The sequence below is a fragment of the Rhodnius prolixus genome, unplaced genomic scaffold (assembly GCF_049639745.1).
Source record: "Rhodnius prolixus isolate KJV_2025 unplaced genomic scaffold, Rpr scaffold_4, whole genome shotgun sequence".
Lineage (NCBI taxonomy): Eukaryota > Metazoa > Arthropoda > Insecta > Hemiptera > Reduviidae > Rhodnius > Rhodnius prolixus.
In genome coordinates, this window is record NW_027411614.1 from 41,655,552 (window position 1) to 41,681,528 (window position 25,977).

At 33.0% G+C, this 25,977-nt stretch overlaps 1 protein-coding gene across 3 annotated transcripts in view; it reads left to right on the forward strand.

Annotated features, from left to right (window-relative positions):
• The window catches only part of LOC141455765 (KH domain-containing, RNA-binding, signal transduction-associated protein 2-like), a 39,601-nt gene that overhangs the window by 5,270 nt on the left and 8,354 nt on the right, over window positions 1–25,977 (forward strand). For 2 of the 3 annotated variants that reach the window (XM_074131124.1, XM_074131126.1), the window contains exons 3-9: window positions 2,104–2,191; window positions 14,904–15,010; window positions 23,636–23,752; window positions 23,855–24,001; window positions 24,428–24,557; window positions 25,121–25,268; window positions 25,362–25,411. In XM_074131124.1, the coding sequence (XP_073987225.1) occupies window positions 2,104–2,191; window positions 14,904–15,010; window positions 23,636–23,752; window positions 23,855–24,001; window positions 24,428–24,557; window positions 25,121–25,268; window positions 25,362–25,411 (787 nt within the window). The remainder of the gene's footprint in view (window positions 1–2,103; window positions 2,192–14,903; window positions 15,011–23,635; window positions 23,753–23,854; window positions 24,002–24,427; window positions 24,558–25,120; window positions 25,269–25,361; window positions 25,412–25,977) is intronic. The other variant, XM_074131125.1, reaches the window with a different exon arrangement.

Here is a 25,977-nt window from a genome sequence, read left to right on the forward strand (position 1 = left end):
CTGGTTTGCTCACCTAGTTTCTCATGCGGAACTTACAGGGTCAAATCCATATACCGGCTCTTAGATTTTCTCTTCCTAGGAGTTTTTCACAATGTTGTCTGTAAAGAGAAAACATCTGTGTTGGTTCGCCTAAAGTTAAACAAAATATTGTATGTATATATTTTGAGATTTTTGGGTAACAAAGATTTTGAAATAAAATGGTTTTCACGGGAGTTTTGTTAAGCTGGGACGTACGATTACCTCAAAAGTACAAAGTTATCAAAGTAAATCTACATAACATAATTAATGTTCGAAATTTGAAGAAAATTTAAGAAGCTAGAGTATTTATAAACTGAGATTATTTTTTACCAGATTTTTGTTTATAAGAAACACAATTTAGACAACACTTGATTTTAATAAGCTTTACCTTTTAAAATTTGTCATTTGTCATTAAAGTTTGTTTTTGATGTAAAATGTCTAGGTGGTACGTTAGGGTAGTACTGAATACGTCCTCTCTAAATCGATATGTCTAGAGAATTTTTTTTTTTGTATTTGATTTATGTTTTTGATGATACTACTTATAACCGCTGAATTTTACAATTTTCCACTAAACGTTCTGAAGTCGAGTGCGAAAAAGTGGGTTTTAGAAATTATGTGTCAAACTGAAGTTTTTTCTGGACCGACAAACCCCTGTAAAATGGCATCAATTAGATTGACGTATCAATCAGCCTGATTTGGGTTAAAACCAAAGTCAGTTACTGTTGGCACTTCGCGTAGGAGGTTCACTTGCCTTGGCTAGCAGAGTCCAGAAGGTGGATGTACTTTTATGTCGTACGATGGCCATAAGTAATTACTTATAGAGCCTAAAAGCTCTATCTAAACCCATGTACAGCCCCTACTGTACCCTGCACCTCTGTGTATAACCGCTAGGTGTTGTATACAAGATATTTACCAGATATCACCCAGACATGCATAACGAACCGCTCTTGGAATTCTACTTCATCGGCCAACACTTAAGTAGATAGAATAGCAGGATAGTCCCAGCAAATAAAAATAGTTGACACGAAAATAAAGGGAAAAACATCAGCACAGAGAGCCAAAGTTAATCCAGCTACACCTTTTTAACTTTAAAATTACCAAAATAATCAAAGCGTATATCTTTAATGCTGGCTAATAAGACTACACTTAAATTCTTATTTCCTCTCAGAAATACAATTATTAGAGAATCTAATAAGGAATGAAGAGGTAAAGTAATAACACTAATAACAAAATGTGTTAGTTGCGAAATGAATGAAAGGAGAGGCTGATATTTTATTCCATCTCTGCACAAAGAAATATCTTGATGGGCCTCTCACTCCCCTTGCATCATTTATATACCTTTTATAATTCATAAATGTTGACTTTGCCATCATATCACCGGTAAAAAGTGGCTCTGGAGAAAGAAAAAAAAAATAATTAAAGAACATTTTCTTTTAGTAGTTTAAAATAAGGGTTATAAGTTTTTTATATAATGGTGCATAATATTGTACTTTTCATTTAAATGTTAATTTACTTTCAGCAACATTCTCAAAGTAAACGGGGATTATTAACATTAAAACAATGCTTACTATAAATAAATCTTTTGTAATTGTAGTCTGTAGGGGCGTTAGAAGCAACCTAGTGTGGGCGATATTTCTGCATGAATTGTTTGTTATTCAAAGAATAAAATTTTCCTTAAAGTACACAATATAATTTCTTCTAACCAACATAAAATAACACCTTCAGGAAAATCCTTTGTTCTTCTTCGTTAAATGAGAAAAATAATACAAAAAAGAAATAAAATAAAATTGACCCCCCCAAAAAAGTTCACCTAAATATGATACAATTTCTATTGCACTGTTTTTCCACTATATGTTTTTCTGAATCTTAACGAATAAATTAACATAGCTTTTTATTAACTTCCTTTTCTGCGACCGATACACATTTCTTCATGAATGTTAACATAAATACTTAAGTAAATGTGGCCTTGAACCTTCCGTAAAAAAATTATTTTCAAAACTGTTTTCTCCCGGGCTTCTTATCTAACTTTAGATATGTTATTTAATTATTCTTACAAAATATTGAATAACAGACATATTGTTTCAGAAAATGACAGATATGGATATAGTGCAGAGTGGAGATGATGATAACCGCTACAATTCCAATCATGCCAATACTCAAACACAGAGGCCAGGTAATATTTGTAATAATAAGTGTTGTACAGTGTGTAGTTCGAACAATTTTCTTTATTCAAATCTGTAGTTACTTTTTCTTTACACTTGAATAATTACCTCTACTCTACTAACCAGAGAAGATATTGTAGACTCTATTTTGAGTTCTCACCGTTCTGAGGTGTGACCTGGAATCCGATACAGTGGTTTTTACGAATTGGTGTTTGTGTGTGGATTTTTGTGTCTTCTTAGGTTTGCTTCTTCTTCGTTCTTTAGAACACTGGCTAGCTCTAGCTTATCACGATCAACATACTAACATTCACAGGCCTTACATTCTATAAACAAAAAAGACCCCTGAGGAGCAAAAATAGTTTAACCTACATTCTATTAGGACGATTAAAAGATTCTTCTGACTGTTCAATAACTTCTTCTTGCTTAGTGAACATATTTGGGTATCTTAAATAACACAATATTTACTGCATTACCAAATCTCTTAGATTAATACTATCTCTTCTAATTAAATAGAAAAAAAGGTATTTTTAAAAAAGAAGAACATGTAAAATAATTTTTTAATATGTTCATGGTATATAATTAATTAACATATTAATATAATATATTAATATGTTTAATGTGGTATGAAGAATAAGAAAAGCTATGTGTATAATTTTTTAAAAGATGATAATGTTAAAAAGGAATTACACACTTGTGGGAAAGATTAAATATTTGAGAGGAAAAAAGGAATATGGTAGTTCATGATTTGGCTAAATTCCAGTGAACATTGAGAAGACTGATTGCCCAGAATTACTGTACATTTCTGTAAGATACACTTCCTGCTAAATTGCTCAGATAAGCTGTTGCAGTTTAGATTTTTTCTTAATTTAATCGAAATTTGATTTAAACGCGCTCACAGATTTTTCTTGTTACTCTCCTTTTAGGGAAATAAAATTAAAGTATTTCTATTTTTTCAGACCGGCTATATACGTTCAGTTCAGCAAAGCGGATAGAAAACACAATCATAAATTTCTCATACATTAAAAAAGATAAAAACAATACCACGATTGTGAATCAAACAAATCAAGCCTTCTAAGACCTAACGCATCCAAAACCTAACATACTCTCTTTTTCCGCGCCTCTAAAAGCTCTCTGTTTTCTTAGTCCTGCTTGTATCCTGTATTATGAAAAAAATTCGTATTTAGCTGAAGATTCGGCTACTTCGAGAAGGAAATGGTATAAAATCAGCTTCTCTCAGATCCCTTAGACCAATTAAATAGATAGTCTTAATTGTCTTACCGTAAAAGAACATGGAGTTGCCATGCACAGGGTAATGGCAGAAATACGTAAGAACTTATTTAAAACTTACTAGCATGAAAAAAAAAGTATTTAAGAGTGGCTGCGGAGGATTGTGGTGATGGGTGTTTATGTACTTTTATTCTACTTTAAAGGTGCTACAATCTAACTAATGGAACTTGGCCTCCTCCAGGAGCCTTTACTAATAAGTTCCTGCGAAACTCCCGTAATGATGTAAAGCTACAAGATTATAGATACTGATCAGCGCCAAACGTACTAGTTAAAGAAGATCCTTGAGCCTCTGCCCTCATTACCGTTTGATGGAAAGACAGAAAGGTAAAAAGAAGTGACCTGCTCAAGAAATAGAAACAACCCCTAATTTTCTGCTCTCCCTCAGCTAGTTTGTATTCAAGAAGTAGAAAGCGAAGAGGCGCTCGCAGCTGATATTTTTGACGGAGATAGCATTCAACGACAAGACTACAACAGAAAATCAGTTTATTTACGAGTCTATAACAGAGTTACCAAACACTAGTTGTTTACAAGTCTATAATCCCCTCAAAAAAGAGTTCTTATCAGTGCATTAAACACTTCAATCAGACTTCATCACCATTCTATAGAAGATTTTCTGGAAAACGTTTTTCTCTATTTCACCATTCTCTTTTGCTTCTTTTAGTTTCATTTTTAAATCAACTAATCATAGCTTGACACAGCCCGGGTTTGTAAATACTAAAATAACATTTCATAAATATAAATATATATATAAATTATTCAGCGAGTTTCGGAATTGCTGTTTCTATTATTACTTCTAACTTAATAAATTCTAAAGACTTGACCTCATCTCTGCTCTTTATTCCTCACCCCTGATTCCAGTGGACTGACCGAGCCTAACCCTAAATCTATAAGTACACTTTTTCTTTCATTTCCAGGTGCTAAAATATTTTATACTTTATTTGTAAAGTGAATTGTGTTGGTTAAATTTTTCATTTTTTAAGCTTCACTTTGTCGCTCGCAGCCATAGACGATCGCTCTAAGACAAAACATCTTTTGATGAATACATTAACTGAAAATTCTATCTTATTTTGGAAACTATCAATTGCATTCATCATTAGGTCCTAATAAAAGAAACGACATCCACGACAATGTGAGAAAAAGTCAGGTGGCGTTATGCCCTTCATTAATACCTTTATATCTTTTGTATAAGATTGTCCATTGCAAACTTTTCCTTCTGCTGCAAAAGCTTGCATTTCGAATAAACCTTGCAACAGTTTTAATTTATGTTTAATTTAAAATTTTATGCATTTAATTTGTACAAGTATAAATACAAAACATAAAGCAGAAAACCACCAATAAAAACTAAAGCTTGTAAACCATTGCACCTGGGTAGTAACTATAAAATTTCCTAGATTTTTTTTTTATTACGTCACAATCATTCTTTCTTCGTATCGTTAGTTAGTAGGAACTAGTTAGTAGAGAGTGGATAGTTAAAAACTATTTGGACAAAGTAGATCCTCAAAAATTATTAATTATATAAAATAAATGCAACCATCTGTTGTATGTGTTTCAAGCACATATACACAAACCAGGTATATCAGGGTCAAAAGTTCAAAAGCTATAAATACTTTCATGCTTAGCAAAGCGGCTAATTTTCAACGACACAGTTTGCTGAGAAAATCAATCATTAAGGGAATTTTGATCAGTTTGAGAATCTGTATTTAGATATTAGAAAAGACAGGTTAAGCAGCAGCTGTGGTTGCTTTTAGCATTGTAGATAAGGAGCGTTCAGGATGATTCAACGCTAGAAGAAAATTCATCTTAATTTTTGTTAAGGAAGACCAGTTTTTAAGCAACAAACTCATTTTTTCCCAAAATTAATCGGGTGATGTGGCAAGTGCACGGGATGATCGCTTCTTTTCATTGTGAGTTCTCTCAACGTGATGTTGACAAATTTAGGTTCGCTATGAAGCCTATCTAGATAATCTCGTTGGGCAAGGGACTAGGCCTTGTTCCATAAGTACTTAGGTTAGGCCCACATTTAGATCTTTGATTTTATTATGTCGCAGCATGCAAAGTTTTTTTCATTAATTACAATTAAATATGCACGCTAATTCGGATAAAAAGTAGCTTCAGCGGGATATCAGCTGATCTGTGGTGCACTTTCTTTGCCTTCCGCCGAAGACAGTATAAGTACCAGTGGTACTGCCCTAACTCTTATCTAAAGTAGAGTTTCAGTTACTACTTCCGAAGGATTAGACGCCACTTTTCTTATTTTCCATTATTTGCGTGCAAACTCCACTACTTGTTCTCCTTCTTTTTTAAAAAAGCACTTCCTATAAAGTTGGAAGTTTATTTTGTTTCTATAAATATGTTGTTTTCGTACATTCTCTTTGATCAAATTTTCAACTCAGTTCATATTCAATGAAAAATGCAAATGGTTTTGTATATGTTCCATCCAATAACCCAACAATCCAGGTTTCTCTGCCATTAAGGAGCCATCCGTTTTTCTCTGTAGTAATGCTAGGGTTTATACCCTTTCTTTCTTTAATATAAAATTATTAAAAATTAGTTACTTCGTCATCAGCGAAGGCAATCCAAGTTCCCGAACTACTAGCAGTTTATCAGTTTATGAGTTTGCTAACCACTATCAGACAAAACCACGACTGATCGCAATATTTTTCTTTATGAATAGTTTATGAAAGTAAAACAAATGTATTTAAACTATGAATTTCTGAAATAATTAGCCTAAGAACTAAGACAAAAATTGTGTTAGTTGTTGCTTAAGAGCCGGTCTGAAAATGGAGCGGTTGCTTAGTACTAAATACTAAGTGCTAATTTAATATTAATATCAATTAATATTAAAAGGCAAGAATGTTATAATGCAAGGTTAAGTAGAGGAAGCGAGAGGCGACGCTAAGTTAAGAATGGCAGGCAGGGGAGCGTTATGTCCCGACCGACGTCACTCTCAAAGCGTATCCCTGTGCTTCGGTAGCACAGCCTACTTTAACTTAGCTTCACTAGGCTATTACTACATACTTCTTGTTCATACCTAATTATAATATTTTATAGCTGCATTGCCATTAGTTGGACATTAGCACAGAAGAGAATGGAGCGGCTCTCTGTATCCTCTGGGAGCAGCACTCGTTATTGAATATTTAAAGTAGCACACTTGGTTATATGTACAACGCGATAGCGCCAACACCACTTTTCGGCAAGAAGGGTAGTGATGTACGCGAAAACTTATCTACATTATTGTATAATAAATATGCCAGTGAGTAACTATGTTCTGGGATATCATCAGTAATATCGTAAAAATTAATTTATTTCTTCTAATTACAAGGGAACATGACTACTCCGACAGATTTCGTTGATAAACTTCTTCCAAAGAATGTAGGTAGTCCGTGAAGCAAGATTTTAAACAAGATAATGTCACACTCAATGTTGTTTTCTTGCAAGTCAACGTTTCAATCCATGCACATTTCTTGTACTGTAGATTGATTGTGGTAGTTAGAGTGAGTACGAACTCGGCAAAATGAAAACTATTGCCCACATTAATTAAGAACTGCAGATCTTGTGTTTAGTAATGTTAGACACGCTAGTAACAGGGCTATTGAGCTATTTAAACTGGATAACCACAGGGTCCTTGAAAAGTGGCTGGTCCAAATGGCTTTTTTCGGGAAATTGTTAAAAAAAACTCTATTTGTAAAATGTGTTCGCGATTTTTTTTTCTCTGATTTCAATCCGCTTTTTATATTAATCGTTTTATATAGGTGTTGAAAAAATAAATTATTCTGAAGTGGTATATAAGGCAGCTCCCAGGGAACCTCCAATTTTTTTCCTAGAAACATTTCAAATCAAAGTGACTTTCTCAAATAAATTTCAAATAAAACTGGCGGCCTCCGGACTGTGTTCTCTCGTTACAGACAACACTGTCCATTAACGGACAGTGAGCTGTAAGAAGCTCCTTTGAAGAGAAAATCTAAGGGCCAGCAGCTGGATTCGAATCCAGGGATCTCCGCGTGGGAATCTAGTACGCTAACCGCATAGCTAATCCCTTCCCTCTAATTATTATTTTTTAGTTTTAATAGCCTTCGCTATCTTTGCAGACTAAGGTTCCTTAAGAATGATCTGCCTCGCCATAAAATGGAAGAAAATTTTATAAAATTGAAATATAAGTAATAAATGAAAGTAAAAATAATAGCATTATGAGAACTAAATCAAAACACAGAATATCATTAAGCTGAAAACGAAGTGAAGTATAACAAGTACATAAATAAAAAATAATTACCTTAATACCCTGGAAATCCTGTGTAGGTGTTTATATGTCTTCAGTTCTCGGAAGGGAGAGAACACAGATGAGTATTGTCCACGGTACCATTAAATCAATGCTTCCATTCTTTAACAAGAATTTAGTGACCAAACTATGTTACTCCATGCATCTGATGGTGTTTGAAATAAATTCAACATTATTGGAATTCTTCAAGTCAATTACTCCAACGGGACACCTAAAGAGCAAAAAGTAACCAATGTTATTAAATATGTAGTGTGTGGTTGGGAAATTACGTTGTAGTATAGTGATACTTGGATCGTCAATCGGTCATTATAATATTGTGATATGCGAAAATAAAATTAAGTTTTGAGACCAAATGGAGGTTATAATTTGAAGAATAATATGAACAGAATCAACAGTAAATAGTCAGGGAAATTAGCCTAAAGAGCTGTTTAAAGATTGGAAAGCTTACAAATTAGTTTAGGATAAACTTGAACTTCTCTTCCGTCCTGTAAGATTAGCATGATGGTGACATAATAGAATCAATCGTGTTTTATGTTCTCTTTCTTCTTTACTTGCCAAGAAAAAAGGAATTCTTAATAATTATATTATAAAGAAACTTTTTTTCTCCAACCTGCGAATTTTTACTAGAAATTAGATGGCTACTACATACATTAATAGGTGACATTCAAACTCCAGATCACCACAATCAAGAAGCTCATAAAAGCAACAATCCAAAGTTATGTCTGTTTGTATTTAAAAAAAAATCGAAAATATTTTGTGTAAACAAATATGATATTTGCTAAATTTGTATAAAGAGGGAAGATTGTACTATGTTCTAAAACGGGGATGGCAATTTTTCTAGGCCGGCCGCGAAACAGATAAGGAATCTTTAGAACTGAGAGGGCTTTACAAATTAAATCCTTTACGTAAGTTATGATTAGTTCATTTCGATCGTAATTCAAGCTGTAGCTGTTTAAACATTCTCATGGTGGACTTTGTTACAGCCTCAAAGATATTACATTATAGCCTTTAGAATCGTCAAATAAAGTTTGTTCCATATTGTGACAAGTAATATTTTGAAAATACGTAAAATTACCTTTCTCACTAAACGAGCTTGCAGACTTTTTTTTAGAGCTTAACCATTCTAAAGACTTGGTGTCATCTTGAATTTTTATTTTTTTAACAGAGAAAAAGTTTATTGAAAAGAATTTCACACATAAGCTGTAGTATTTATCTGAATGTAGGTATATAAAACTTCAAAATATCTTGATATTCAGATTTTCTGTTACGCGTCTCTCTTCAACCTATGAAATTTTGCAATATATTAAATTCAGTAGTGTTTCAAGAGGAGACTACAGTAAAATAAATCCAGATAAGAGTCATGACATGGTCTTTGTTTATAACGCTTTGGACAGATGTTTTTTAGTATTTCTTTTAAGATTTTTTTTTCGTTTTGGCTTGAGTGTTTTATTAAAACATTTGAAGAAATGCAAGTTCTACATGATTTTCAAGCGATACGACATAGGGGATCAGAAAGAAAATCGAATCATATTTTTAAAAAAGAGGCATTGATAAAGTCGTGACTTGCTCTGTAGTTAATCTATTGATGTTTTTGATGATTTTAGTCCCATCCACATGATTAAACGATGTTAAAATTAAGACTACTTTGAATGTTAGATCAATAACGAAACTTCATCAGTATAGAAAAGTAACTGAACTGATTCTTTTTTAGATTTAATTCTGATAGCCGGTTCACTTTTTTTCTCTAGAGTGTAATTATACCTAGATATGCTGGCATTTCCTTCCTAACTTGGAATTCAATTGTCATCTCATCTATCCGCAACTTCCCTAGCTTGCGCTTAAGGATCTTTTTGAACGTGTAACTTGTACACGTTCTCAAAATCAGTTTTTGAAAGAAAAAAGATCTGGTATAACGTGAATCCAACAAATTCTCTTGAGCAGCTTTCTATCCATTAAATCTAACATTAAATATTTAAAACATCTATCTACAATACAAGTACAAAAACAAATATACCGCTTGCATATAAAACAATTTATAAATAATTCAATAACGTGTATAAATCAAGGAAATAAATGTTGCGTTAAATAAAATTAGTTATAAAAAAGTAATGAAGACAAAAAAAAAAAATGGGTTAAACACTGGTCCGGGTATATGTAGCAAATACTAAGCAGTGAACTAGTCTATAAGGGTGAGTAGAGGTCCTAAGAAATCCTATTAGGTAACCGTTATGAGTACGAGGCCATGGAAGTACCTGCTCTTCAGCAATACAGGAAACACACAGTAGAATTCTGCACCCAACTCAAGCACTTAGTTTACCACAACAGTGAGAACGCCTTTCCTACAAAGCAGCGCCAGAAAGTTTGTTTTTTCAGTTCTTTATTACCTAAATAAAACTTGGATGACCTACATTCTCCAGTCTAGTATTACTTTTCTTAAGATTATGAGAAAACTGGTCAAATTTTGATAAAGTATAATAAAGTACATCACCATCATATAAACTTACTGCTGTTGCAATATTACACATCAAGAAATGTAATCTAAAAAGTTTTCGAGAAAATGTGTTTGGAAAACATATGCTTATTTCGGGGTGTTCTTTTACAAATTACGTGTTTTGAATATATTTTAGTATATTTTAATCAGAAATTAAAAAAAATAACACATAATATTGGAAGTAGACCCTAGGCAGAACTGATCTATTACTTTCTCCTGCGCTTCAGGTGAATCTTCTGAAGTTGTTGGATTTTCACAAAAAAATACATGAAACCAGATTCTGAAGCTATTTCTTTTCATTTCTCTTACTGTTGGTGAGAGAAGATATTAACTGAATTGAAATTGAATTTTGACTGGAAATACATATTCTGAGATCGCCTGAACTCAGCTATTACTGAGTAACTTAAAATGTGGAATGTGCAAATTTGATATTACGTTTTGGTTTTTGTCGTTCTAATTTTATGGTTAGAAGCGAATTTTGTTAAGATTTTACTTAAACGTTCGAATATTAACCATCTAAACGCCCATTACTTCTAATAGTAACCTATTCCTACGAATTGTTTTTTTTCCGGGAGAATTCTCAGGGGATTGAATTCTCGTCTGAAAAAAGGGAAGACAAATTATTTTTTGCGTCCTGAAACTTTTCTTTCTTTTTTCCAATGTGTCATTGCAATAATATAATATTTGCTGGGAAATAGGAGTTTTCAACACCTAATTAATCAGATCATGTTTATGTTAAGATTTTAATTTTTGTTTATAAATAATGTAAAATTATTTTGAAATAGATTAAATTTTGATACCTCTGGGCTGTCTAAATTTATTTCATCTGAAAAAAATAATTTCGTAAGATTTTTGAAGAGGTGAAAGCTTTATAAATGGATGCTTCAGTACAATTTTGGCCTTCAAGGTGAATAAATTACAAAGGATTATCCTTAGACAGCAAGAAAAAAATTACAATTGTTCCAGATGTACAAATCCCACATTTATTTAAGCCAGTGTGCCAGAACAAAGCAGAGGGAGAGAACCGTTTAATCTCAGAATTCAATTTATCTGGGAACAGAGCACTCATCTGGACTGCCCGAATTGTAAAACCTTCCTAAAGGATATTTACATTAATTTCCTGGCTAACTCACTTGCAAAAAGCCAGTTAGATTTTATTGGAAGATTAATGATTTTATCTAGAGCGCACTGGATCGAACAGAATACGCTCAAATTTACTTTTATTAGAACCGATGAAACCAACGAACTTTATAATTGATTCAGTGAAGTTTCAGAATTTTATAATTTAGGTTTTTAGCCTGAAAGTGAATTATTGGGGCGAATCCAAATATTAAAATTTAAAATCCATTACGAAAGATCGTTTTTGTCCTATAACCAATTTTGTTCCGTAAAACCAATATCACATTAAAAAAAAAACAATCTTTTGTTTCTGATTTATCTGCAGACCCACATAAACATGGATGTAGTAGGGTTTCTCAAATCTTGAAAACTGGTAGCAATCAAAATAAAGTAACTGCCATATTTTAACACTTTATGTGATTTTCCAATCGGAAAGTCTTGTTTTATATCAAAACAAAGATCCTCTCTTCTAGTATTGGGTATCAGTAGTATCCGTACCTAGCGAAGCAGGAAGAAAATGAAGAAGGAAGAAGATAATTCCCTTAATGCTATTGGCGTCCCAGTGGGAACACTTACTAACAGTCCGATTATCCTGGATTTGGATAATTCACACTACATAAAGCTTCCTGAAGTTTTTAGTTGACTTATGCAACTATTAGGGTAAGCAATCCCACTAGATAACGCTACCTTGTCACACTCTTAAGAGTATTCTATTGTCAGACAACTACTGTATTTCTGGTGGAAATTCCGACTAGATAATCGGCAATTTGCAATAAATACTTCCTCCTATTAAGCAAAAACCAAGTACACAATCTGTAGGAAATTTAAAATGGAATAATCAAAGTTTTATTGAATGAAGTGGTTCTACTTAATTGGCAAAATGAGAGATAGAAGCTTTTTCTACTTCTTCTGATTGGTTTTTATTTTCCGACTGTAACTCAATTTCCTTATAAAGAAGACAGTATAAAAAAGAATCTTTCCAAGTACCATACAGACAAACACAGAAACACCAACTAACTTTCCAATTGTTGGTGTCACGCGAAATTACTGTTAAAAAGAATGTTAGGAACTAAAGAAGACAAAACGGGTCCAAACAAAGCAGAAATATGAAGAGTAATAAAAAATCAGAAAAGTGTGCACACAGAGGGGAGGCAATAGTGTTGGAAGGCAATAGTGGTTGGAAAAGGGCTAACGGCGCATGGAATACTGTGAACACCTGAGTTTCTAGTTTCGCGTGTCGGACGTCAGCAGAGATAGCAGCTAAGTGCCTGGCAGGGAATGCCGTGACGAGGGGGTGTTAACAGTTCATTGTCAATATTTAGATGGCCTTTCAACAGCTGTCAGATCAAAACAGCCCTTAATTTACAGTCACTAGGGGCATTTTATTTATTTTTAAATGTTTAGACAAACTCATAAATTCAAATATCTATATTATTATGAATTATTATTTATTGTATGGGGAAAAAAAAGTTTGAAAAAGAAATAGATTTTCTCTTACATAAATTCTCACGTTTCTTGAAACTTCTAATTTTTAATGAACATAAATTGGCTTTAACACAGAACCAATGATTTGTAATGTCGCCTTCACCAACCCTTCTTAAAACTGTTCCTAAATGAATTTCGCTGAAAAAAAAAAAAAAAATTAAAAAAGCTTTATGTAAACAGGTTAAATAAAATTATGTGTAATTTATGAAAAATCACTATTATCTTAAATTAGGATTTTCAGCAACTGAAATGATCTTCAGTTATAGTGATAGATCTTCCCATTCACTAAATTACCCTTAAAAGGGAACCTTAACCGTCCCTACCCTAAAAAGGTTCTAAGATGACGTTTTCTGGAAAAGTTTTGGAAATAAAAGTTATTGAACTGAAATACATCATTATGGAATTGATTTTTCAGTTTTTGCCAATTTTTCCTCCAGTCATTTCCTTTAAACTTGGCATAATAATTGCCATCACATGGTCTGTAACTTTAACCAGGAAACTTCACTTTGGTAGAAGGAAGTGGTTACGCTTTCCTCTCAAGTGCCAATTTAATGTAATTTTCGGATCTTTACTTTACTTACATAATTCAAACGAAGATTAAATACTTTTCTAAAGTTCCAAATTTAAAGATATTCGCTTGACTAGAACTAGGATCTCTTGAATAAAAGTCTCCCTTTTAGCTTTCATTCACAACTATTCAGATAAGACCACTCAGATTTTGATGTAAATTAATTTCAAGAAGGAATAATGCAAACGCTAGCTTTCCAAGCGATTAGAGACAAAGTGATAAAAACATAATGCGATTTACAAAATAAATTTTACTCATTTCTCAAAAATGGCAACAACGATTTAATTTAATGTTTCTGCATAGATTCTGAATACCTATATATGCGCTGCGGGCACCCACCATATGCTTACCACCTGCCAACCGCACGTACTTGATACGTATAAGGGATTATGTATAATATAATCCATTACCATGTGTTATATATACAATATAAGCAGCTTGCAAGCAGAATGACAGGACTGTTAAACTACAGTAAGCCTACTAACTTCTTGCTACCATTCTTACTACTACATACTACATACTTGAGTAACAATTTATTCTTTCTTATTCACCATTATGGAAATATTGTAAAGATGTCAAATTTCCAGCAAATTTTTATTCTAAGCGGTGTTCACCGGAAGGAATGAAGTTAAGCTCTCCTCTAAAGTGCTTTTCATTAAATTGCAATTTTTCACTTACATATTTATGATTATGAAATGTCTAACCAAAACGTCGAGTATAAAAATATCAGATAAGGAAATTTTTTTGTAACTTTCCAGATAGTCGCCAAAAGGTTTTTGTTTTTGGTTGGGCCAATTACCTTCGTTTGTTACTTTTTCTCAGGCCATGTTGGTTTTAAGAAATTCAAGGAAGCGCTTCTTTCAACAGACCAATTTTATTATAGATAAAGCCTACAGTTTAATACTGTAGGTCAACTATCCTTTCAGTTCAAATCCTAAGGTACTAGTCCTACATATTTACGGTAAGAAAAAGACGTGTGACAAAGTCACATCGGATATTTATTATACATATTAAAGAAAATAAAGGGTAAACTTTTTGCCCTTACTTTTGCAAACAGACAATTTTAATGTTCTCGTCATTATTCGTGGTCTCCTTTTAGTCCCACATTTTCTAGTCTACTTAGTGCAAAGGTGAGAACTTTTCATTTTGTCCTTATATAGCTTATAAGCTTTACAAATCTTTACATAGATTCTACGTCTTAATGTGCCCTGGAAATAATGGTTCATTTAATAAATGTTTTCAATTACCTTGAATATATTTGCCAAATTCTTCGCTCCAAAATGAGCCAGATTTTCCAGCTGAACTGTTGGCAAACATCCATTGTTCATATAAATATTACTGAGTCTATTGTTCTTCCTTATTCCTCAACTTTCATTGCAAACAATGACAATGTTCATCTATGTTGCATTATCTTTGGACCACTATAAGGATAAAAACAAAATTATAAATTACTCCAAAAAAAAGAGGAAGGTATTAACAAGTAAATTATTTTTACAGAAATGCGGAATGTGAGGCCTGAAAACAGGAGAATGGTAGATATCACAAGAGACAAACCAATCAAAGTTACTATCAGAGTTGTAGTCCCTGTTAGGGACCACCCAAAGGTAAGGCGTATTTTCTGTTTAACTCATACAAAATAATCGGTTTAAACAGTATTTACAAGAAACAACGTATTTCCAAGTACAATCTTAAATATAAGTTCATGCTTGAAAAGAACCTGCATTATACATTTCCTTTTACACCAATAAAATAAGTATCAGTTGTATAAAAGATTATCATGTATAAACACAGTTTAAAAGCCTGTACTTTGCAACAACAAAGAAACTTTCATCAGTGAATTGTCTATGTCAATATGGAATGACATATGACAACTGCAGACTTTATCCCTCCTGTATTACTTCTTCATTCTTCTTCACTAGTAAAGTTAATTTTAATTGGAAAGTGTGATTGCAAAATATTTGATTAAAATAGAGTAAATGTTTATTTTATAAATCCTTTTCTTGTAATGAACATACTGTTCTTGAATCGTTGGCTAATGGCCACAGGCATAGGCCAAAAAAAAAAAAAAAAAAATTCTTGTAAGAGAAACTTGTTGTTTTCTTTTTTTAAATTATGTTATCTCTCGGTAGGTAAAGAATTTAGATAGTCTTGATTTTCTATTTTACGTTTTCACGGGGTATAAACGTTTTAAGAACTCCAAGAAAAATGGGTTTTACAAATTGGTGTTTTAATAAAAAACAGGAAATCTCAGAAAGTTCTAATTTGATATTTCAACTAGATGCCATCAACCGGTACGAGGATAACGTTTTGTTCACAGCGGGTTAAATTTTTACTTTGTTAAATTAATTTTCCATTTATTTTCTCGTAAAAGACTTTTACAAGTATCTTTAAGCTTAATAGCATTACTATAGTTCAATAACTTTAATTTTGAACATTTCTCCAATTCAATTTAAGCAATTCAAATTCAATTTAGGCAGTTATGAGGAAGAAGAGGAGGAATTAATATTATCAATGATTAAATTAGGTGAAAATTTTGAAGAAAATGGCTGGCGATTTAAGTTTTTTTACTTATCCATGTATATCTTGAAAACCACTCCAGCTGATGCCTTTATATACTTAGTACTTTCAACAACTAATAGGAAGACTTTACTTCTTGTTGGAAAATTCTACAAGGAAAATTAATTTGAAGGCCCTTAGGGGCGGAGGGCGAGGAAATGCGATTCTGTTTCACTGCGAAGTTTACTGTTAAAAAATCTATATTATATAAATTTAAAAGATATTAAACATGTTAATATGTGGAGTTGAAAATCGCATCCATGGAAACATGTCTCCATTGTACGAGTTGTATGTCCTGTATTCAGCATTAAACCTGTATTCAGCTAGAAATAATCGATTTGATTGACATTATCTTCAAAGAAGTTGATTTTGAAGTGTTTCTGAGATGTTGTGCTTCCAACAAAAATCTTTTTTTATTAACTAATATTTTGTAAAACTTAAGAAAAATTTTGAAAATTGTAGTTAGAATCTTGAAAGTTTTTCTTCCACATTCTCCAATTAAATTTAATTATATTTAATATAATATGAACGAGTTTCTGAATTTGAAGGAAATTGAAAGACAAGCTTTAATGGAAAACGTCATTATATTATAATGAAGCTTTTCCCGACTATACAATATTGAAGACAAGTAATCATTGTTAATTAGAACTAAGAGATTTGCAGTAAGAGAAGAGAACCACAATGTGGTTTCCCAAAACCAGATTGTGTTTTTTATTTAATAAGCTCGACAGTAAATCAGCTAATTAGTAGTTTATTTTATTAAGACTATTGAATTACTAATAAATGAGTACGTTCTTAACGAATACTAATTAGAGAAGAAAACTAAGCAAGGAAATCCTAAATCTTTAAACCAATTAGAAATTATTTAACGGCTGCACTCTAATTCTTCATCTAAATATTCTGAAAAAGTAAATTATTGCTTTCTCTTTAACTTTGGAAACTCACAAAAATTTGAAGTCCATCTTTGAATGTGAAACATTTTCAAGGCGATAATAGAAAGTAGGGGTTATTAGAATATCATATAAAGAGTCTCTTAATTTTTGATTTATTATCCATTGTATATTGGTAATGGATAGATTTTCTCGTCAGAAAAAAAGGAATATGCTGTAAATAAGGATAACAGATATAGTAACCTAATCTGAAGGGCTGCCTCTTATAAATAGCAAGTTATGCCCGTGAAGTTGAAATAAAATGAGTCTTCTTGCGGTAAATATCGTCAATTATTAAATGTTGGATATACCCTATTTTTAGTAAGACGTCAGTACATTTTCTTCACTTCTTGCTCTTCATTCATAAATCAAACATTTAAGTAGGTATTGGCTAGTTTTTGAAAGGATAAACTTTTTCAGAACTTATTGCAGTCACTTCTGATTACTTTTAACTTTATAAAAAAAATGTGATTTGAACATTTGCTTGAAATAGTAAAAGTATTTTCTGGAATTGCCACAGAGTGTGATTATATATGATTACCGGCACACAAATTTTTTTCAGAGGTTCCCTAAGGGGAGCGTGAGTAGTTACCAATATAGTAGGGGCGTATGTCTTTTCTAGAACCATCCTTAAGGTTTAATTTTTGTCATCTTTGAAATATCTCGGGGAAATGTTTGGCATCAGTGCGTGGTCATCTCTATTACCAGCTCTCCGCTTTTCTTCGCGTTTTTTTTGGAGATTCTAGGTAATAATCACAAGTTGGACATACCTTAGAATACTCCCAATTTTTGCGATTAATTTGATAATCTTTTTTGAATGACTTGGGAGGACATTAGAATGGAGGAGGGTAGCCCGGAATTGGTAATGCTTCGTAACACCAGAGGAAGGCACAAACAATATTTTGGTCATCATATGATATGATAATAGTAATAATAATATAATAACCATAATAAATACATTTTTATCACAAGAATTTGACTTTTTTGGAGGTATTGGTGCAGAAAAATATAAGGAGAGAATGTGAAAAACAGTTTTCACCAACTCAGATATTTGAACGCTCCTACTTCTACTGAAAACTCACTTTGGAAAATTTGTCACGATCGCAAACTTTTTTTCAAAGCACCTAGAGAAGTAAATAAATGCTCAGATAAATAATTCATGAAAGGAAAGGTGCCATTTTTCATTCACAAAATGTAAATGGTGTGGGCTATTGTCCTGAATTTATTTGATCTTTAGCCAACAACTTGAAAAACATTTTACCAAAGATGTCTAAAAAACATTCTTTTATTTTTAGAGAAGATAACCATTTTAATCCTTCATCCACCATAAACGTTTTTCATTTAATACCCCTCTTCAAATTGAGTATGTTCATTATATGCTTGTAGATATATAATTTTGAATTTAAAACATTTTCTCAGGAAAAATTCATTTTAAGGTAGATTTGGATGGGAGGTGGGTTCAGTTTCTATAAACCTATTACTACTACTATTGTATTGCACTCAGTACTCTAAGTGGCATTGCTAGTATTAAAATAATAGAGTTTTAATAAGTAAATAAAAAAAGTGGTTATAAGCCATATCCACTACGACCTAAAAGACATACTGGTTTCCTAATCTGTTTGTTAGTAAAATATGAGTTTTTACACCTGAGAAGTGATCTGTAGATGGGGATAACATCTTCATGATGAGGCTGGACATAGAGAATGCGTAGAAAGTGAAGAATTTGACTTTTATAATAGAGAATTATTCTCTATTTTCTTTATTTAATAAAAAAAAAATCTACCGACTCTCTAGAGAGAGAGAAAAAAAATGCGTACATAGTTCTACCAAAGGTAACATAAAATTGCGATGGGTAGCGATAGATCATTTGAGGCCGCTAAGGTCTAAAACAGGGATCCTTCTTGACTCCCTTATCGAATAAAATATAACTGAAAAGAGTGATGGATTGGTTTCGGTGTCTGGAAAAACGGGTTTAACTAACTGAGAATAAATTTAAGTCAATATTTTGTTTTTTGAGAACGACGATTGAAACGCAATTCACTCTCTAAGAAATGAAAATAAATTATGAAAAAACGGTATACATGTTAGTGGCAAGAAAGATAAAAGAATTGAAAGTTAACTAAACCATATGTAAAAGAATTAATATTTTTCTAGAATTTGGATTTGTTTTTGAAGGAGGAAGGAGGAAATTCTGGAAAGATTCATGCAAACTAAGGAAGCTGTTAAGATGCTTCACCAAGTACAGCTTTAAGAAAATGAGAAAACAAAAAAATCATTTAATTATTGAAGGAGAGCTCATATACAGATGTAGAATCTCAAAAAAATCTTAACAAGAGTAGGTCTGGCTACTAATCTTTAGATTACTAAAGATGTTTAAAGATACAAGAATGAACTGTAAAGAAATGATGTTACCTTAAAGAAAAAAAAATTAACGAAATCAGAGGTAAAAACATTGACGAAAGTTAGTTAAGATGGTACGATCATCTTGTAAAAGTTTAAAGTCCTATGTCCTCCGAGAAATGACCTGAAGTTAAGTTCCGCAAAAAACTAGAGAAGATATAAACCATCAAGAAGATGGGAAGAGAACATCGGAGAGTCTGAGAGATGAAGATGGGGAAAAAAGTTGAACCTAACAGCAGCAGCGATTGCGAAAAGCCGTATAAGTAAGGAAACTTTATTAGAGCAGGAATCTTAGAAAGTTAACCTCTCCACTAAAGTGCTTTTTCAGTATGTGCTGCGGTTCTAACAATAAACCAAAATAACGAGTTGGAAGTATGACGGTGGACCAAAATGAGATTGTATAGATTAGTTTTCTGTAATTTTCTAAGCAGTCACCAAAAAGGTTATTATTTACGTTAGTCCTAGAACTTTGCCACTGTTTCCCAATGAATATTGATTTTAGTGAGATTTTCGGGGAGCTTTGACATCAGCTTCCTTCTACAGTAGCAATTAAATAGAGTAAACTAACTCATACAATACTGAAGTTTTTTTTAGTACAAACACTCATACTCTTTAATAAGAAATCATTTATTCAATAATTTTCTTCCCTTGTGTAACTTACTTGTGATAAGAATGTCCAGGATAATTATGGTAAAGAAAACTTTGAAGATGAAATCAAATAGGAATTGAGAATTAGATGGTTGTTATCAAGATAAGTCTAATGTAAAGCTGTTTATGTGGAAACTACGAAGATCAGATAACGATCTTAGTTCACATAACTTCGTAAATTATCCAAGTCCATCCAACAGATCGAATAAATCTTAATTGTATTGAACATTCACGGCATATTTTTTCTCAGTATCTTAATCCTTTTCTGATTATTTGAGAGTTATGATTTCCTTTGCATGGTTTATGTGTATCTAAAATATAAATACATAAATAAAATAATTTAAAAATAATGCTAAAAAATTGAAATCTTTTGAGATAAAAAGAAAAAAATAAACAAAACCTTTTGTAGTTTTGAAGCCAGGCAGTGTTTTGGTTTCGTATAAACAATTCTAGTTTAAGCAAGTCGCAAAAACAATTTTAAAAATTTAGAAGTACTAAGTAACTTACCTTAAGGTCCGTAAATTCGTCTTTGGCATATTTATTAATTATTTTTATTATAGAAGTGACGTACATTCTTTTTTTTTTATTGCTTTACTTATAGGTACTTCTCGTTTATACATAATTTATATTTGTACATTGTTCAAAAGCATCCACTGAAACCATTAATTTAAAACGTCAGGACAAATGCGAAAACCCTTTAAAAACAACCATTTTTATTTTTCTCACCTATTTGCAATCGTTTTTAAAATCTAACAAATCCAAAAAACTAATGCTTTCAATCAGGCTCCCTGGCAGTCATACGGTTAGAGGCGAGGCTTGCCAAGCATATACGTTGGCTAGTCGCCTCCGTCTACGACACTTTAATATGGTAGTTGGATGTAAAGCCCGCCTGAAAAAATAGACTTACCTTACTTTTCTCTCTCTCCCCTTTGACATGAACAAACTAATGTGCAATTCAGATGGTGAAACGTCGAAATAAAAGCAATTTCACGAGCTGCAAGAGAGAAATTAATTTTAGGCTAGTGGAGATGGCTGGTCAAAGTTATTGGAGCCTGTCGGACTAAAAAATTAGCCAATTAGCCTTTAAAGGCTGTGTTGTCTGTTGCAGAATATTAATATCTGCACCGTATCCACGTCTCTAAATCTTCTACAGACACCTTACGAAAGAAAAAGTATATGTATTCCCTCAACTTACAGAGATGCCATCATTTGTAGGATATAAGAAATAATAGTAATTATAAAACATTGTTCAGATTATTAAGCAGCAAATATACGATCTACTCAGCGTAATTTATAAAAACTTTATTCCTAAATATACCCGGCGCTTGTATTCTCGGTGAAAGCTCACTTTCTTGAAATAGGCACGATCCCAATTCCTCCCTTAATAACGGGAAATAGCAGGTGTTAAAGTGGATAATTATTAAAATTCACTTATGAATCCATAGTAAATTAAAATTTAAAATTTAATTTTCAAACCTTGACGATTTCTGTATCCGTTAGAAGCACAGAAACTCTCTCAGTCTCTCTCTCTCTCTCTCTCTCTCTCTATATATATATATATATATATATTTCCGGAATCTATTGTTATTCTCAGGAGAGTCGTACGCCACATAAATGTTATTAAGTGTCAAGGGAAGGGTGTTGTACACTTACAGGCAGGCAGTAGGAGCATTCAGTGGGAGTGTATGTTTGTGTGGTGAGTATATTGTATATTGTAGCGGACGAAGGATGGCCATCCAATCAATAAGTGCGGCAACAGTGTAGTAGCTCCAGCAGGCAGGAATGGCAGGCCAGGTCGGTGCACCAAGAGGCAGCAACAGTGGCGGCCACGATGTAGCCAGGAGATCGTCAATGTGAACAATACACCTCCCTCACCCTGGGCAAACATCCGCCTACACCCACCGTAGCGCAACCAATCTCTCACACCACACCACCCTATATACTCTAACTAACTGAAAGTGTTACACTTTATACATCAAGCCTAACCCTCCAACCCCTAAACGATCACATGTTGATTCACTCTAGCGAACACTGTGATCCAAGTAACCTGTTTTCATCCTACCTATTATCCTCTAAAAAATAATCGGTAGAATTGAATTCTTTCCTCGCAACAAGATAATATCTGTTATCTGCACTTTTCTTAACAAAACAAATAAAATAAAAATCCACACACAACTTTGTCTGCTAGGGGAACTAGGTTCTTCCTTTTGAATTTTTACTGAATGTTTCTTTGTTTCGCTGTACAATAAAACGATACCATCGAGGGATTGCTTAAAGTTCCTAAACAGGACAGATACCTAGACTTCTGTATTTTCTCTACACTAAACTAATGAGTCAATCTTAAATGACGGATGAAAATCCGAAATCTTTGAAAGCATGAGTGATATGACAGATAAAACCAACGATTAAAATTTCGTTAGCGATTTAATACTTCGGTTAAGCCATTTTCTTCAAATTTGAAATTTTGGCCTCATTTAATCCAATTAATATTGTATAAGTAAAAAAAAATTTTTAACTGTGATTTTTTTCCCTACTTAGGGGGATTTTTCCACATAACCTAACAGAGTGTATACTCAATTAAGAAAATCAGAAAATAGTCAATTTAGAGAAAGTAAAAATAGGGAACATTAAATTTAGAGAAGTTCCAATAAATAAAAAGGACGCAAAAAGTACCATACCACACATCAAAAAGTGCTATCCTCTTTGATTAATAATCCAGGATACTTAACACTTGCTTGCAGATTGTATTTCGAATCTATGACAGCCTTCCTGTTTCTGATTGCTTGAAATGGTTTCTGGATTGCCGAGGTATCGGGTAAAGGAGGTCCTTTAAAGTAATGCCCGTTCATATCACAGAATCCATTCTTAAAACCAGTTATAACGTTTTCCTGACACAGAAAGATATATCAAGATTAATTAATTTCGTTCGCATAACTATGATATTTCTATCTATTCATCTATGAAATTATGAAATGAACGGAATCTTCATTTGCTTTAAGACTAAAAATTAATTAATTATAACAATTTCCTACATAATATTATCACTGAGGTATCTGTAAGACGCGAGGCTAAGCTTCAGGGTATTCAATATCTTAAGGTACACTTGAGCTCCAAATCTCTCAAATATCCCCTTGTGTGTGTGCACACCCTTTACAAACCTAGTAATATCAAGAACATTGTCCAAGATAGTAAAACAAAGTTTTCGCCAGCTCCTTGATTGCAATTTCAACACAAAGAACTCACCGACCTTCTTATTTTGTATAAAAACAGGCTACCCAAGCGAGCCCGAGTCAGAACACCTACCAAATCCTCTTGTTGTAATCTAATCAGGAACTGAATATCTACGTATCTACAGGCTTTATAAACCTTATAGCCTGGGAAAATTTTACGGGGTCCCTCTAATGCTGCTCTTTTTTCTAATTATCCTGTACTTAACGTAATGTAATGGATGAAGCCGCTGGCTCAGGCCAGCTCATTTTCCGTCTTAGCCAACTCGTCCGATCATTCATTGTATTCTACGTCGACATATCCACGTTTCTAGAAGCGCTTCACATTATACCTCTGTACAGAGAGCCCTTGACTTCAAAGAAGATGTCTTGAAATTTAAACTTCTGATTACCAATTAGTTTTTGTTATTATATATTAAAAAATTATTGAAAATTTAAATAAAACAAAATTGTTTCTTGTTTATGAAAGTTCAACTTTGTGGGTAAACTTCTGGGACCCAAGGGAAATTCTTTAAAAAGGCTTCAAGAGGAAACCATGACCAAAATGGCTATATTAGGTCGAGGGAGCATGAAAGATCGTCACAAGGTATCTCTATTTTCATAATTATTGGACCAAATAATAAATAAATCAAGTTAAACTCACTCTCGCTTTAAAAAAAAAAAACTTAAAAAATTCTTCTATTTTTAGGAAGAAGAACTTAGAGGATCTGGTGATCCAAAATTTTCTCACCTTTTGGAAGAACTGCATGTAGAAGTGACAGCTTTTGCTCCGCCGGCTGAAGCACATGCGAGAATCGCCTACGCCTTGGCAGAAGTGAGAAGATTTCTTGTGCCGGTAAAAATCATTTTCCAAAATGTGCTGACGACTGCGAGTGTTCACTAAATTTTGCCTGAAAATATTTTTGTCTTTTTTAAAACTTGTTTTTTAAAATGCAACTCTTCTTTGAAGGTGCAATGCGCTTTATTTAATGCAATTACTGAAAAAATTGGTTTTAAAGCCGATTTAAGATAGTTATCTTAGTTTAAAAGGAATAACACGACTTAAAAGTTTTCAAAATTTTTCATTGTAAACAAATTTGGGATCTATAACGTCTTGTAAATTTTTGTTAAAACTTCATTCGATCTATAGAAAAACAAATGATTCAATAATAATCGATTTAATTGCAAAATGTCTAAGAAATACTAAAATGAAGTCAAGCACTTTACAAGCAAAAACCTGATTCTTCTGCTCTGGTAAACTGTCATTAAATTTTTGTTTCAGGATTATAATGATGATATTCGTCAGGAACAAATGTGGGAAATGGCAGCCATGCGCGGTGGTCCGAATGGTCAAGAAAATGGAGATGGGCAGAATGGAGGTCCTATTGGTGGCACTGAGGAATCAAATGCAGGTTTGTTCGTTTAAAATTTAAAGATTTCTTTTCATAAAGCCCCCTTTTCAATATATCTTTTAGATAGTACATTACAGTCTTGGATTTACCAGTAAATGAGAGCAATGTATTCCTGCTTATTTTGCTCACGTTATACGTACTATTAATCAACTAGACTAGATCTACTTAGAAGATGAAAATGTTCTTGGAATGCTGAACTACTTTACGTTACTACCGGAGAAGTTAAAAAATTCTGGTAAAAAAAAAAACCACTACTTTTTTTAAATTTAAGATGCGTCGAAATCTGAGGTCTGAGGTCCACGCTCTCATCTCAGACACTGCCGGCCTCAGGTCAGTGTCAGACTAATGTCCATCACCGGTTAGAGGTATGTAATAAGTTCTTAAGAAGAAAAAATCTAAGGGCCAGCAGCTGATTCAAATCACCACGTATCTCCACGTGGGAATCCAGTACGCTAACCACTAAGCTAATCCCCTCCCTGTTAACCTAAATTATTTTTTTATTGTTTGATGTATGGTCAAATGTAAAGTCAACCTTACTGTCTAAATGATTATTGCACAAACAGGAAGTATTCTGGCGAGTGTGAGCAGTGAAGGGGAAGGTTCTCCTGGCAGACCAGGACGTAAGAGGCCATTAACCGCGAGGCCGGGATTGTCGCCCACAAAAAGAACTGTACTTAGTATTCTGGCAAGAGCTGCACATCCACACGATGGGTAATCAATTTATTTCTAGATTATTAGCGTAATTTCCACAAATAATTAATTTGTCGTAATTAATTGAATTTTGTATTTTACACCTTTGCACAGTTTGATGTTGCCGGCACTAAGAGATGAGACACTTATACCAGCAGGAGCGGGTAACATCCTCATCAATTAATTTACATCATTCAAGTAACAGCGGAAACGAAGGGAAGGAAAGTGGTTTCTTTGCGTTTTTCCGCTGGAAAAACTGCCTTTGACTCCACTTTTCTACCAAAAAAAAAGTTGAGAAAAACTTGATAACTCTAGGATTTAGACCTGGCGAGGACAAGGTTGTTACGATAATAAAAACCAACCCACTTTTGGGTGGGCGGGCCTAACAGTGATTGTTAGTTCAAATAAATTCAAAATCAAAATTTGGGGGCAGCAATTTACCGAATTGTTATGATACAGTGACTTCTCAATCCACTGGCAATTACGTATCTCATGCATTCATAAGAAACTGTTTAAATCAGAAATTATTAAGAATACTTTTTGTGCAGAACGGGATGCTGGTTTACTCGGGATGCCAACTATAAGAATAAAAAGACCGATGACTGCTCATTACTCTCTTCATTTCTTATTTACCGGGTTTGAGCTTCTTTTAAGCGCGGTACTCGATGCTAGCGTCCCTCGAAAGTTTCATAAGTATTTTACCAGACAACCCCCTAATCTTTTTCTAATT